This window comes from Oncorhynchus mykiss, chromosome 6 (genome assembly GCF_013265735.2).
Source record: "Oncorhynchus mykiss isolate Arlee chromosome 6, USDA_OmykA_1.1, whole genome shotgun sequence".
Classification (NCBI taxonomy): Eukaryota; Metazoa; Chordata; class Actinopteri; order Salmoniformes; family Salmonidae; genus Oncorhynchus; species Oncorhynchus mykiss.
The window spans coordinates 59611288-59627478 of NC_048570.1; the positions used below are offsets into that span (position 1 = coordinate 59611288).

Consider the following 16191-nt stretch of genomic DNA (forward strand, 5'->3'; position numbering starts at 1 on the left):
CTGTGAGGGTGTTTGATGGGTATTTGAACAGAGGCGTTAAGTATCCCAGTTATGCACGGAATGTGCCGCTCGGAGTTGTGGTGGGCTTTTTTTCTGCTTATGAACAGGCAGTTTTGATCAGACCCCCCCCCCCCCCCCCCCCCCCCCCCCCCTCTCTCTCTCCAGTCCGAGTGGACTCCTTAGGGTCCAGTGTTGTGTAGAAGGGATGTCAAAGTAAATGGCGTCTGTCAGAGATCTTGTGCCAGCCATCAGCACTCATCTTTGTGTAAGGACTTATCCTCTTTGGACACAATGGTCTCCCCCTTACGTGTCCTCCCCATATAAATAATGAAGAATAAGTCCTGATAGTGAGGATAATGTGACTATGGGATTGATTGTTATTCAGGGTATAGTAATGACTTAGTCTTACCTGAGGATGGGGAGGAAGGGTGTGGGCTGTCGTCCTGGACACTGCCGGTCTGGGAGTGGCCTCCTCCGGCTCCACTTTCCTCTGTCACGTTGGAGGATCCAGGGGTGGTGGACCTGCTGATGGACTGGGACTCTGGGTCGCTGGCCGAGCCACGCCGCTCATCCAGTCCTGTGGTGTTGTTCTGCTGCTGGATGGCTTCTTCTATGGGCCGCCGCTCCTTGTTGTGCACCCGAGAGTGGACCACCATCTGGTGATAGGTCCTGAAGACCCGGCCACAGTCAGGACACTCTGTGGGTTTCTCTTTCAGGCTAGTCAGGTGGTTGTACTCCAGGCCGTGGCCCAGGCCCAGGCCATGGCCGCCATGATGTGGCATGAAGTCACGGTGGCTGTCGAAACCCACTCTGTCGTCTTTCATGGGCATCATGGCTCCACTGCCGGCCTTCGAGCCATGCAGAGCTTCGATGTGCTGCTTCTGCTTGGAGCCATCGTTGGAGCCCATCATAGGGTAGTCATGCTTCTCTTTAGTGAAGGCCATGCCAGCAGCATTGGTCCTCTCCTCATGGTGCTGCTCATGGTGCTGCTCCTTGGGCATAAAGGTGCGGTCCATGGCCATGCCTCGTGCCATGATCTGCCAGGCCTGATAGCTATTCAGCGGGTCCATCTCTGCAACTTTGGCAGCCGCCTGGAGGCGTTCCATGCAGCTGGACTTCAGGGGGGGCACCAGGTTCAGACAGCCCAGGAGAGAGCGCTTCTCCCCTTCACCAAGGCCATGGCCCATCCCTGCCATGGGGCCTAGCAGCTTCCCCAGCATCTCCTTCTCCTTCATGGCAATGCCGGCTTTGGCCAGCATCTGGTGTTGCTCACTCAGACCCTGTTTGTCTGGGGATAGGAAGCCGCCCTGCAGGCAGGAGATGTAGCGTGAGTAGAGGTTAGCATGGGCCTCCTGGGCCATGCTGTTCATGGTGTTGACAGCATTAATGTCCTCTGCTGGGGGCTTGCTCTTGATGGCCAGCTTATTGAGATGGACCTTCATGTGGTTCTTGAGAAACCAGGGCTCCTTGAAGCGACGACCACAGATCTGGCAGACGTGTTCAAATGAGTCCTTGTGTTTGCGCATGTGGCCCTTGAGGAACCAGGCTTGGCTGAAGACCTGGCCACACACCTCACAGCGGAACTCGTTGGCAGGCTTCTCAGTGCCGCCAGCTGCACCCTGTCCCGCAGCTGACTCGGCCGTGATATGGGCTTTTTCCACATGGCTGATCAGGTCCTCCTCCTGCGAGGCAGCAAACTCACACAAGGTGCACTTGTAGGGCTTGTGCAGGATGCGGATGTGACGATCCAGCTCCTCCCGCTTCTTAAACTTGCCCTTGCAGAAGGTGCAGCGGAATCCAGTGGGTGGGTTCAGGGCCTGGTCATCTTGGGCGCTGGCCGGCTTGGGGGAGGATGACGGCTGGGAGAGGGAGTCTGGAGTTCCCAGGCAGGTGGGGGTGAGGAGGCCACAGGCAGAGCCAGGCTGTTGCTGCTGCTGCTGGGTCTGAGGGCCAAGGTGTGGCTGGTGCTGCAGGGGCTGAGCTGGCTGAAGGAGGCTGCTGCTCCTGATCTGCTTGTCCCTCAGGATGGCCCTCTCCTCCAGCTCATGTAGAAGACGGTTCTCCTCACGGACACGGCCGCGTCCCTTACCGAGGTTTCCCAGCTTGTGGGTGCGTAGGTGGATTTTGAGGTTACCCTTCTGTGCTGCTCGATGGTCGCAGTAGGGGCACTTGAAAGGCTTCTCACCTGTATGTGTGCGCATGTGTAGCGACAAGATGCTGTTGAAGCGGAATCGCTTGCCGCACAACGGACAAGGGTACTTCCTGTTCTTGCGGGCATCATCTTCAATGTCGTTCATCTGGGACATGATGCCCAGGTTCTGCCCATTGAGAAACTGCTGCAGGTCCACACGCCCATTCAGGTTGGCCAGGGCACTTGCATCTATGTCCCGGTTGAGCTGGTTAGCGAGCAGTGCCATCTGACTGCTGATTGGTTGACTGGCCAGGGCAGCGTGGCTCTTCTCATCCAATGGGGTGGCAGCTTTCTCCTCAGGGATCTGCTGTCGGCTCTGTAGGTCGGGAAAGGCGTGGCCCAGCTGGGCCGTCAGCTGGTGGAGCTTCTGACTGATGGGGTATCGGCCATTAAGCACTGTGTTGCTCAGATGGTCTCTGTCAGCGTCCGATACTGCTGAAGACACACCAAGGCACAAACTAGAGTCCTCCATCCTGTAAGAGAGAAGGATATCACAACGGTCAACCACAGTCAATCAACCTGATAAGCAATGCATTAAAAAAGAGCGATGGCTCATCCAAAAATCTGAAAACCGGAAAAGAACGAGAAGTATTAGAGTAAATTGTTAGTGCATGATGAATGGAAATAGAGATGTCATTTAGCAGAATGTCTTACAGAAGGAATTAGGGTGAAGTGCCTTGCTCAAGGGCAAAAACGCAGATTTTCACCTATTCGGCTCTTAACCACTAGGCTACCTGCCGCCCATTTAAATGTAATTTCCTTCTTTTGATTTTCAGTACAGCTTATGTTCTCACACTTGTGGTTGGAAGACTGTAACTCTCAGAACTTTCTCAAACTGTAACACCATTTTGGATGCAATAATTACACAGTAAACACGGCGGGCGCTGCCTAATTATGCTACTTGGGCCCATCCTATCAGAATTCCTCCAATTACACGCCTTAATGAAACGGAGCAATGCCATTGTCATGAAGCTACCGCAATGCTACAATTATGATATTAACAATAGCACTTAAAACCAAGGGGTTACTTCAGTAAACACACGCTCTTATCTCCCTACTGCGACACTTGTCTAGCCGTAATTCTCCATTAAAGAGGCACATTACATTTGATGTGAATCACTTTTCTCTTGCCTTCTCTTCCCCTCCTCTCATGGTTTCCAATAAGGAGGAAAACAACAGTTGGTGTTATTGAAAGGGTTCCCAATGTATCAGAGGCCTCCTAGCCATTAAGAATGGTTTCAACGGCTCAGAGCATACACCGTCAAGCTGAAGGGAATACACAAGCAGAGTCTGTTGTTGTCTTCTTGCTTGCCGGCTTGTTTGTGATGCCCTCCCCTCTCTTAAGAAGGATAATGGTGTGTTCTTCCCTTGTAACTGGCAGGGCCAAGCTTCCGACACAATAAAGTGAGTTCTGCCTTGGTCAACAAAATACTGTATAATATCTCATTAAGCTGATTAGTATGCTGCCTAGTAACAGTGGCAGCGTGCTATAACACACGATTATAATCATTTTTAAAAATCCTTTCATGGCTAAGCACTAGCATGACATGAGTTCACTTTTAGTGGAGTGAGATCAGTTTGTGTCCAGACTCCTGTGGATTCAGGGACACCCCCAACCTAAACACACACAGACACATGCACCTGCACACACACACAGACGCATGAGCACGCACACGCACACACGCACGCACACACACACAAACACACACACACACACACACACACACACACACACACACACACACACACACACACACACACACACACACACACACTTCACAGGGCTCTCTCGCTTTTAAGATCTCTCTCTCTTTCTCTAGCTTATAGCTATCTCTCTCGGCTTCTAACTAGCGCTAACCCAGACACCCACCAACTGGCAAGGCTAGACAGAACAACATACAGTGCCTTGCGAAAGTATTCGGCCCCCTTGAACTTTGCGACCTTTTGCCACATTTCAGGCTTCAAACATAAACATATAAAACTGTATTTTTTTGTGAAGAATCAACAACAAGCGGGACACAATCATGAAGTGGAACGACATTTATTGGATATTTCAAACTTTTTTAACAAATCAAAAACTTAAAAATTGGGCGTGCAAAATTATTCAGCCCCTTTACTTTCAGTGCAGCAAACGCTCTCCAGAAGTTCAGTGAGGATCTCTGAATGATCCAATGTTGACCTAAATGACTAATGATGATAAATACAATCCACCTGTGTGTAATCAAGTCTCCGTATAAATGCACCTGCACTGTGAGTCTCAGAGGTCCGTTAAAAGCGCAGAGAGCATCATGAAGAACAAGGAACACACCAGGCAGGTCCGAGATACTGTTGTGAAGAAGTTTAAAGCCGGATTTGGTTACAAAAAGATTTCCCAAGCTTTAAACATCCCAAGGAGCACTGTGCAAGCGATAATATTGAAATGGAAGGAGTATCAGACCACTGCAAATCTACCAAGACCTGGCCGTCCCTCTAAACTTTCAGCTCATACAAGGAGAAGACTGATCAGAGATGCAGCCAAGAGGCCCATGATCACTCTGGATGAACTGCAGATATCTACAGCTGAGGTGGGAGACTCTGTCCATAGGACAACAATCAGTCGTATATTGCACAAATCTGGCCTTTATGGAAGAGTGGCAAGAAGAAAGCCATTTCTTAAAGATATCCATAAAAAGTGTTGTTTAAAGTTTGCCACAAGCCACCTGGGAGACACACCAAACATGTGGAAGAAGGTGCTCTGGTCAGATGAAACCAAAATTGAACTTTTTGGCAACAATGCAAAACGTTATGTTTGGCGTAAAAGCAACACAGCTGAACACACCATCCCCACTGTCAAACATGGTGGTGGCAGCATCATGGTTTGGGCCTGCTTTTCTTCAGCGGGGACAGGGAAGATGGTTAAAATTGATGGGAAGATGGATGGAGCCAAATACAGGACCATTCTGGAAAAAAACCTGATGGAGTCTGCAAAAGACCTGAGACTGGGACGGAGATTTGTCTTCCAACAAGACAATCCTCCAAAACAAAGCAAAATCTACAATGGAATGGTTCAAAAATAAACATATCCAGGTGTTAGAATGGCCAAGTCAAAGTTCAGACCTGAATCCAATCGAGAATCTGTGGAAAGAACTGAAAACTGCTGTTCACAAATGCTCTCCATCCAACCTCACTGAGCTTGAGCTGTTTTGCAAGGAGGAATGGGAAAAAATTTCAGTCTCTCGATGTGCAAAACTGACAGAGACATACCCCAAGCGACTTACAGCTGTAATCGCAGCAAAAGGTGGCGCTACAAAGTATTAACTTAAGGGGGCTGAATAATTTTGCACGCCCAATTTTTCAGTTTTTGATTTGTTAAAAAAGTTTGAAATATCCAATAAATGTCGTTCCACTTCATGATTGTGTCCCACTTGTTGTTGATTCTTCACAAAAAAATAAAGTTTTATATCTTTATGTTTGAAGCCTGAAATTTGGCAAAAGGTCGCAAAGTTCAAGGGGGCCAAATACTTTCGCAAGGCACTGTAAATAAATAAAAAAAGCTTTGAATCAAACCGTTACACATGTACAGTACACACATGATACAGAGGATGTGGGAGTGAAGCACATTGCTGACGCACCCTGGAAGACTGACGCACCCTGGAAGACTGACGCACCCTGGAAGACCCTGGAAGACTGACGCACCCTAGAAGACCCTGGAAGACTGACGCACCCTGGAAGACTGATGAACCCTGGAAGACTGATGCACCCTGGAAGACTGATGCACCCTGAAAGACTGTCACACCCTGGAAGACTGACGCACCCTGGAAGACTGACGCACCCTGGAAGACCCTGGAAGACTGTTGCACCCTGGAAGACTGATGCACCATGGAAGACTGACGCACCCTGGAAGACTGATGCACCCTGGAAGACTGACGCACCTGGAAGACTGACGCACCTGGAAGACTGACACACCCTGGAAGACTGACACACCCTGGAAGACTGACGCAACCTGGAAGACTAACGCACCCTGGAAGACTGACGCACCCTGGAAGACTGATGCACCCTGGAAGACTGACGCACCCTGGAAGACTAACGCACCCTGGAAGACTGATGCACCCTGGAAGACTGACGCATCCTGGAAGACTGACGCACCCTGGAAGACCCTGGAAGACTTTCACACAATGGAAGACTGATGCACCCTGGAAGACTGTCGCACCCTGGAAGACTGATGCACCCTGGAAGACTGACGCATCCTGGAAGACTAACGCACCCTGGAAGACTGATGCACCCTGGAAGACCCTGGAAGACTTTCGTACAATGGAAGACTGATGCACCCTGGAAGACAGTCTCACCCTGGAAGACTGACGCACCCTGGAAGACAGTCTCACCCTGGAAGACTGACGCACCCTGGAAGACTGACGCATCCTGGAAGACTGACGCACCCTGGAAGACTGACGCACCCTGGAAGACCCTAGAAGACTGTCGCACCCTGGAAGACTGATGCACCCTGGAAGACTGACGCACCCTGGAAGACTTAGGCCTGGCTGTTCTTTAGCCAACGGTTCTTCCAACACTGTTGCTTGTTGTTGACTCTTATCTCTAAAATATGAACAAGATCTGTGGGCTGCTTATGAATACTTTCTTCTTCTCTAGAACGTGACTGCAATCATTGTCTAGTAATAAAGGAGAAGGCCATCAAATGAACCCTTGAAGGATATAATGGATATATTATGTAGCCTATGTGATGACTGGGCATGCCTCATGTATGCAAAGCCTACTTACATTGACGAGGTCACGAACGACTGTATGAGCTTATTATCATGTAACTGAGACACAAATATACTATCCCACACTACTGCAAATACCATTCAGAAAACGTCTTTGTAATACTGCAATAATATTACACTGATATGAGTATATTTTCTAAATACAATGCTGGGAGAATACACAGGTCGATAAAAACAGTTTCTGGATAACTTTCTCATCCTGAACTCGTAGGAAGGATTGTCCATTGCCAGACAAAATGAAGTGACTCTTAAACGTGCCACCCACAATCCTTTGTAAACTCTGCCAATATCAGACGGAACCCTTTCTGAAACTGCCCTGCATGCACGCTGCCTTTTGCCTTAGACATCTATGATTCAAACAAGACTGATGAGCTGTTGCTCATTTATAGAGATAGCAGCTTGCCCTTTTCTTCAATTTGATTTCCGGCTTTATCTTTAACATATGACAAAGGCAGATAGACAATGGAATAATGTGAAATGAACTGACAAATCCATTTTTTTTTTTTTTTTTACGTATCCTTGCTGACAAGCGTATGCAAATGAACTCCATTAATATGCTTCCCTTGCTCCCAAGTCATTTTATATTTTTTTCTTGATTAAAAAGGACATTTCTTATGTGACACCCCCCCCCTCCCCATCCTATCAACACACACACAAGCAACATACACAAACACAGATGCACATTCACGCACGCACGCGCACACACACATACATTGCTTTTGACAATAATTTAATATCAGAGTGCCCTCTATAAGTAACAATGCAGGTGGCTCTTAGAACACCAACACAAATGAGTGTTCCGTGTAATCATGACAGTCTTATTTCATTCATTTGGTACCACCGTTTCTGGAAAAAAGCAAAATTGTTGATGTACACACTTAGAGGAAGTTGTACCAGTTGTTACACAGTAAGTACCAGTAATCCAACGTTTCCTTCTCTTGTGCACAAGTACGCAATTCAAGTCTGTGTGGTTCGCATTATAAACTCACAGGGTCACAAGTCGAAACGTCTTACCGTCATAGATAGCATTTACAAGTATCTCCCGAGTAACTGTGCGCCTGTATGCTTGACCTTGACATGTCTGCCATCCAAACAGCACACTGTAGCAATGTCTACGCTGGCTCTAACCCGAAACAGATCTAACGTTTGTCTGGTGTCTACAACAATGCTCTTTCATTAACGATAAGGCTCAAATGACGCCTGCAAAGCCACCAGACTTCCTTTTGCACTTTCTCACAGAGGTGCAGTGGTGCTCTACTTTACAGTTTGTGGTTAATATTTACCATTTTAAGTAAAGCGGCACAAAACCAGATTTCTCTTCTCCTTTTTTTTTTCTGAGCAAATTGCTCTGCAACCCACAGCTTAATTACGGACGGTATCTTTAACACAATGGAAGTGTATTTCTGTCCGATTATATTTGTGCTCAGTACGTGTCATTATCGAAGCAACAAGCATCGCAAACGTGCGAGGGCAAATGTGCTCTGATCCTATAAAGTACATGCAAAGTTGAAGGAAACAGAAGACACTTGCCCAGTGAGCATTACAAATGATGTATACACTGAACGCCACAGACATTTGCATATTCTAAGGCTAAAACACATACTGAAAGTAGAGTACGCCAAACATGCTCTTGCGAAGGTACTGATTGAACCCCAAATAATACTTTTTTTTAAAACTCTAATGTTAGTAAACATCGTAATACAAAAAAAACCAAACACTGTATAGCCTCAAAACATGTTTAAAACTATACTTTTGATATCATGGATGTTCAGTCCTTGCATCCATAGCAATGTGTATGAATTTGAAAGTGGTTACATTTCTCCAGGTCCATCCCTCAGCCTTTTGGTGGCCACTTTGTTATTGTTTTAACCAGGTTTATAAGGAGAAATTATGAATGGAAAAGCCATTAGTAAGGCACTACTTTGTTATTTTGGCATGTATTGACAAGAATCCATTAACTAATTACAATGCAATACCTCATTAAGTTATAATGAAGGTCATTGCTTTTAAATAATCAATCATTATTCACAAAGTAACGGAATTCCATCATATTTGCACCAAATCATTAATGAATTTAGAAGGGGGGAAACATTTTTGAACGGAAAATGTGTGCGTTCGCCACATGTTACATATTCTGAGGAATGCATATTTACAAAATATTGAAGGAAAGCAGACACCAACACAAGTAGAGATAGCCTGGACCATTTTAACACGGCAGTAAATTGAAACTAATAGGAACTTTTCCTTGTGCATGTTTAGTCTATTGCAGGTGGTCTTCGGGACGCTTCTCATTAACCCAATAAAAAAGGGAGTTGTTTTTCTTCCTCTCCATGCTCTTTGACTGAACTGGATTATTACATGCTGTAATGAGGCGAAAACAGAACGGTTCCCAGCACAACAAGTGAAATAAAGTAGAATAAACCCAGTCCGTTTCTTCCAACATACCTAGACTCCACACAACAAACTACGCTAACATAGGAGTTCAGAGCCAAGATTCGAGCTTCATAACGTAGCACAAATGAAGTAAACCAATATCTCAGAACAACAGTTCTATACAAGAACTTGAACGCTATACAACGGTGACAAATATGAATCGACCTAGCCGGGCCTGTCCTTTCTGCTCTGTAGTCCCACACAAAATGTCATTGAGGTCTCTTATTAAGAGGACTTGTCAACAGGTAGTTCGGCTTTCAGCTCATCTCCACAGATCACTATGAGGCCCCCGCTGAAAGAAAAAAAGAGAAAGAGAAGAGAGAGAAAGAAAAATGCCTGTCTTTTTATCCCCTGCGTCTGACAGGCTTTCGCGATGCCAAGGAGGAAGACCAACGGCAGACAAGTGAATTCCCACAGTTCATTGTCCTGGTCAGCCGCATCATCATCCGGAGCCGGGCCAAAAGCTCAAAGCTTCCTTTTATGCTAACCATTCCTGGTATTATTTTGATGACCAGCAGGTGTGTGTGTGTGTTGATGTGTGTGTGTGTGTGTGTGTGTGTGTGTGTGTGTGTGTGTGTGTGTGTGTGTGTGCCTTTTTCACGTGTATATCTTGCAATAGTGGTCATAGCGGTGTGGAAAGACTCCTGCCAGTAGATTTTATGCATTGTGACGAGTGGGGGATTAATTGGCTCGAACATTTGTTAACCAGACTGTGTTTCACAATAAGAAGGGGGATGGATGAGAAAGATGACAGAGAGGACAAACAAGCGCACAAAAAGGGATGAAAAAGGGAATGATTTTAGATAATGGGAAAGAATTTCCAACATATAAATAAATGACTGTCCGTATTCTGTCATGTGCCGTTTTCCCCCTCCGACCCTCTCCCTCGTGACACAGCCCTCTGTCGGGAAAACGGGGCCACGTCCTCATGGCAGGCTACAGTAGTCACGGTCGAATCGCTGATCACGCATGGTTACTCTACAGCAGAGAAAGGCCACCGAACAATGACCACAGTGTAGCTGTCCGTGTAGGGTCGATCATGGCTTACATTATTCCCCTGGGCTGCCTGCCTGCATTTGAATACTACATACTGGAAAATGAATACAATGACACATCGCTAGCAAGGCATCGCTGACACTGTTTCTTAAAGGCAGACATGCTAACAGTACAATCAACCCAGCGATTGTTTTCACTCTACAGTGGGAAATGAGAAGGGCAGCCCAGTAGTGCTGAGTGAGTCACCCATCATCACACTCTCACAGGCATTAGAACGGCTATAATGTTGGCAAAAGAAATGCCATATCTGCCTAGCACCAGTTGACAAAGTCAACCGGGTCACGTTTTCTTCCCTTTCAGTATTTTTTCCCTTTTTCCCCCCCTAAACTCTAAATGTCAATATTACCTGAAATACAGTAAGTGAATATCAGAAATAATTGCTGTTTTCTACTCCTCATGCTGGTTCTGTTCTTAGGAAGTTTTGCATAATGGCTGAACAGGGGCTGTTGTTGTGACAGGTGCTGAAATCAAACTGGGAGGCGACAGAGACAAGGTTCAATTTAGTTTGTGAATCCTTTAATTGTTGCATAGCTAATAATAAAAAAAAAGAAGATCCCTTACACTCCTGACTATTTTCCGTCGCTTGTATGCATACATTGGGAGGTAAATTGTGCCTTGAAGCCAAGTGATGCTGCCTTTGTGAAGGGAAGGGAGGAGAGGGGTTGGGTGCTACTTCAACGTACTTACCATCTCCTCACAACTGTAGTTTGGAGTTTTCACCAAACAAATGTATGGCTAATTAGAGATACTCATTATGGAAAGCAAGTCAAGTAATTATTTTACATCATGCCGCCGTTAATTGAACGACTCTTCAATGTCTTTGAAAATGTCTATTTTTCTCTCCCTTTTTCTCTGTGAGAAGATAAGGGGAGACTATAAACAGGTAGGGGAGCCATATGCTCTTGAATGAAAAAGCACTTCTGTCCAGGCAATTGGGCTTTTTAAATATTGAATCACTGCATGTCTTTTTAATATGACAATGTTGAATCTCCTTTATTCCATCACTTTGATAAACTCGCTCAAGCTAATCTGGAGAGACTTCATGTGAAGAAAACTTTCAATTCTTGCAGGCACTCTGTCAAGGCAGGCCGTTATGCAACTGTACTCGGTATGTCCATAGAGCAGTTTTTTAAAAGCAGCACACATCCTGTTTAAGAAAGCAACTAATCTTATCAAAGCCATCAGGAAGTGAGACTTGACTGCAAATGCTCTCGATTCTTTGCATACGTTACAATATCTGTATTTTCTTTGCAGCTATTGTTTGCAGCTGTGAGTAGCTCTGAGAATAATTCATCATTTTCTCTCTCCCTCTCGTGTGACCCAAAGTCAGATCCTGTCTTAATGTGGCTTAATAAGAAAGGAAAGAAAGACAGAGAGGAAGAGAAGGAGATTCAGAGAGCAGGGCACATTATCTGCATTAAAGTGTATTTATTATAGACTAATTGTGGCAGAGGAAGTGCGTTAGGGGGGTGTGCTCTCAGGAGGGAGGGTGGGGAGCATTCGGGACATCAGGGAACATGTTTATTTATCTCACTTTATCTGAAACAGTGGGGCTACTTCTCTTAGGATCAGAGACAAAAAGTGAGAGAGGAAGGGGGAGAGGGAAAGAGGGGGAGAAGGGGAAGAGAGAGCGAGTGTAATCATTTTGCGGGCCAGACAGAAGTGTTTGCCTACATGCCAATGCTTCACTAAGACAAGACTCTGATTAGCGGAATAAGGCAAAGTTGGTCAAACTTCAAAACAGGCCTCTCTCTGAACTCCACCACAAAAACCTCTCCTCATCCTGTTCTCCTCTGTGAAACACCCATCCCAGGACAGCAGCCTCCTTTTGGTGAGGTTACGAAAGGTAATAGCTTTTACTGCAAAGCAAATTTAGAAGACATATTTCTACAGTAAATCTGAGGTTAAAGGACAGTATACAATACCAAAACTGTTTCATGTTTCATTCTACTGAGGTAAATAAGAGATGTGTGTATTGAAGGACCAGTTTGGCCCAAGCCCTGGATTCCAAATGTCTCTCCACACTCCTCTCTCTCTGACCTGTCTGCATTTTTATCACTTCTCCCTGCCCTCTCTGACCTTCAACATGATCACTGATTCACCATCTCTCACAACCGGCGGCTAAAACTCAGTTCAGCAGAGAACAAGTGTCTGTGTGTATGTATTTGTGTGTGTGTGCATGTGTGTGTGTGTGTGTGTATGTGTGTGCACGTGTGTGTGTGTGTTCATAAAAGCGATGATGTTTAATGAAAAATGACCTCTCTGTATAGTGCATTCAGTGCTTCCCTCCCTGGAGATGTCTCGCTCTTGAAGCAACACAAGGCCTCTTCTTTAATTGTCCCGGTGTAGTGCCGTGTGGCTGGTGATCAGTGATATTACTCACATTCTCTGTTTTCCTGAACCCTCGTCATCGCCAACCCCCACCACCATGATGCTAATATGTTGTTTATGTTACCATGGCTGCAGATTGTACATATTCTATTCAAGAGGCATCTCTGCATGAGCAATGCATCATGGGTCGTAACCTCTCTGTTTTACAGTGCCTTGCAAAAGTATTCATCCCCCTTGGCATTTTTCCTATTTTGTTGCATTACAACCTGTAATTTGGATTTCATGTAATGGATATACATGAAATAGTCCAAATTAGTGAAGTGAAATGAAAAAAATTACTTGTTTAAAAAAATTATAAAAAATAAAAACCGGAAAAGTGGTGCATGCATATGTATTCACCCCCTTCAGAAGTCACATAAGTAGTTAAATAAAGTCCACCTGTGTGCAATCTAACTGTCACATGAGCTCAGTATATATACTGTACACCTGTTTTGAAAGGCCCCAGAGTCTGCAACACCACTAAGCAAGGGGCACCACCAAGTAAGCGGCACCATGAAGACCAAGGAGCTCTCCAAACAGGTCAAGGACAAAGTTGTGGTGAAGTACAGATCAGGGTTGGGTTATAAAAAAATATCCGAAACTTTGAACATCTCACGGAGCACCATTAAATACATTATTAAAAAATGTAAAGAATATGGCACCACAACAAACCTGCCAAGAGAGGGCCGCCCACCAAAACTCACGGACCAGGCAAGGAGGGCATTAATCAGAGAAGCAACAAAGAGAGCAAAGATAACCCTGAAGGAGCTGCAAAGCTCCACAGCGGAGATTGGAGTGTCTGTCCATAGGACCACTTAAAGCCATACACTCCAAAGAGCTGGGCTTTACGGAAGAGTGGCCAGAAAAAAGCCATTGCTTAAATGAAAAAAATAAGCAAACACGTTTGGTGTTTGCCAAAAGGCATGTGGAAGACTCCCCAAACATACTGAAGATGGTACTCTGGTCAGATGAGACTCAAATTGAGCTTTTTGGCCATCAAGGAAAATGCAATGTCTGGCGCAAATCCAACACCTCCTCCGAGAACATCATCCCCACAGTGGAGCATGGTGGTAGCAGCCTCATGTTGTGGAGATGATTTTTAGAATTGACTGGTCAGAATTGAAGGAATGATGGATGGCACTAAATACAGGGAAATTCTTGAGGGAAACCTGTTTCAGTCTTCCAGAGATTTGAGACTGGGACGGAGGTTCACCTTCCAGCAGGACAATGACCCTAAGCATACTGCTAAAGCAACACTTGAGTGGTTTAAGGGGAAACATTTAAATGTCTTGGAATGGCATTGTCAAAGCCCAAACCTCAATCCAATTGAGAATCCAACTTGAAGGAGCTGGAGCAGTTTTGCCTTGAAGAATGGGTAAAAAATCCCAGTGGCTAGATGTGCCAAGCTTATAGAGACATGCCCCAAGAGACTTGCAGTTGTAATTGCTGCAAAAGGTGGCTCTACGAAGTATTGACTTTTTTGGGGGGGGGGGGGGGGTAGGGTTTGAATAGTTATGCACGCTCATGTTTTCTGTTATTTTTTATTATCTTCAAAGTGGTAGGCCTGTTGTGTAAATCAAATGATACAAACTGATGATACAAACAAAATAGGAAAAATGCAAAGGGGGTGAATACTTTCGCAAGCCACTGTATTCCTATAGTGGTCACTACGTAGCAGCAATGAACTCTAGGGGTGCATTTTGCCATTTCAACACATTGAAAGACATTGTCAGATTTACAAATCAAAATGATCTTAAAAGCCATATAAAAGGGCATCCATGTTTGGGTGAAAGAATTTCAAATAAAAATCTAATTGTACTGCATCTCTTCCATGATGAGGCTAGGATGTATTTGTAGTGAATAAGCATTTAAGGATGGCTCTGTGACGTATAGCTTAGCCTAGAAAGTCACCAGCAACATGGGGGCACCTGCCATGTTTAGCTTGCCTGCCTGCTGCACCCCATCCCACCACCCCTCCCTGTCCCCTCGGCCTTTAGATAATACCCATGTCCTACAGCTGTGATCTCTTGTCGGGGGCCGGTGACAGCAGGGCTCACAACACGGACGGCGCTCTGCTGTCACCGCTAAACTGCCTGTCTGAGCCACTTGACGGAGCTCTGGAGAGGCTGCATCATCATGACGCCCTGAAATCAGCCCCCATCTTCCACTCGGCAGCTCACCCCTCACCCCCATACACATACCCCTTCCCCTCTGCCCTCCGCCATCTCAGGGCCCTGACTCTTATTTATGTGCCCCACCTCCTCTACATCCCTCCCTCCCTCTCTCTCCATATTTTTTCCCTCCTGCATCTGATTAAGTTAACAATGTGCCGTTATTTGCATGCTGATTTTGCCGGTCCCTCTCCTCAATTCTCTCACAAACACAGGGGCTGGATCACAGTAATGTGATAGCACAGCAGCCAGCCAACGCAATCTCCTGCAAAACCAGGTGTGTGCAATCCACATCCCTCTTAATTCCTGCCCCCATCAAATTTTTCCCCCCGTTTTTTCTCCCCCCCCCCCCCCCCCATCCCTGTAGTGTTTATAAGGTTGTATTATAATCAAATCTGGAGCAAGAAAGCCTGTCTATTTTTATTAATTATAGACCGGCGCTGATGTGAATGTATTCCGAAAGCATCTTCAAAATAGGTCGGCATACAGTTTCCTATTCTTATCCCATTTAAAATGTCAACATGGTGCAAAGCCCTACAAATTAGTTCAGGCAGACTTCAACCCCCATTTAACATTTGAAGCTCCGCTCTGTAAGCTCAAAGTGTGATTTAACGCAGTTTACACATATAAGGAGCTAGTGGTTTGTCTTTCAAACTTCTCATTTCAATACAGATATTACTGCCAAGCCGCCTGAGAAAATGCTGGTGAGGGGAAAAGGGGGGAGGGGGGGGGGGAATTATATAAAGCAAGAAGAAACAATGCATTAGCTTTCATGAATAATAGATCCTCCATCAGTCCGTGCGAGACGTACGTTTTTTAGCATCGCCGCATAAGTCCTCGGCCGAAATGAATAAATCAAAATGGGGGACTTTCCTTGAACATCTACCCAAAGATGTCGCTAGTAAACCACGATAATATATAACACCCCCCGGGTTTATATGCAAGCAGGACACAGTCCCCATAGGGTAGCAGGAAACAATGCAACGGAGATCTGTTGTTCAGGTTACTGATTGTTGAGCATACCAAACAGAGTTCAGGCATCTAATACACTGGACCTATTGATACAACCTACATAAGGAAACACGTACCACCACGAACGTCTCCGCAACAAAAACAATCACATTATTCTCCGAAATGCAATCGGAGATGGACATGTTCTATGGAAAATCAAATTTGATTTGGAGCGTGATGGGGATTAGCAAATACCATA

The 16191-nt window shown here is 45.6% G+C and overlaps 1 protein-coding gene across 5 annotated transcripts in view; it reads right to left on the minus strand.

Annotated features, from left to right (window-relative positions):
* znf536 (zinc finger protein 536) overlaps window positions 1-16191 on the minus strand; it is a 191302-nt gene that overhangs the window by 104196 nt on the left and 70915 nt on the right. For all 5 annotated transcript variants that reach the window (XM_036980615.1, XM_036980613.1, XM_036980616.1 and 2 more), the window contains one exon: window positions 410-2664. In XM_036980615.1, coding sequence (XP_036836510.1) covers window positions 410-2663 — 2254 coding nt within the window. In that variant the 5' untranslated portion in view covers window position 2664. The remainder of the gene's footprint in view (window positions 1-409; window positions 2665-16191) is intronic.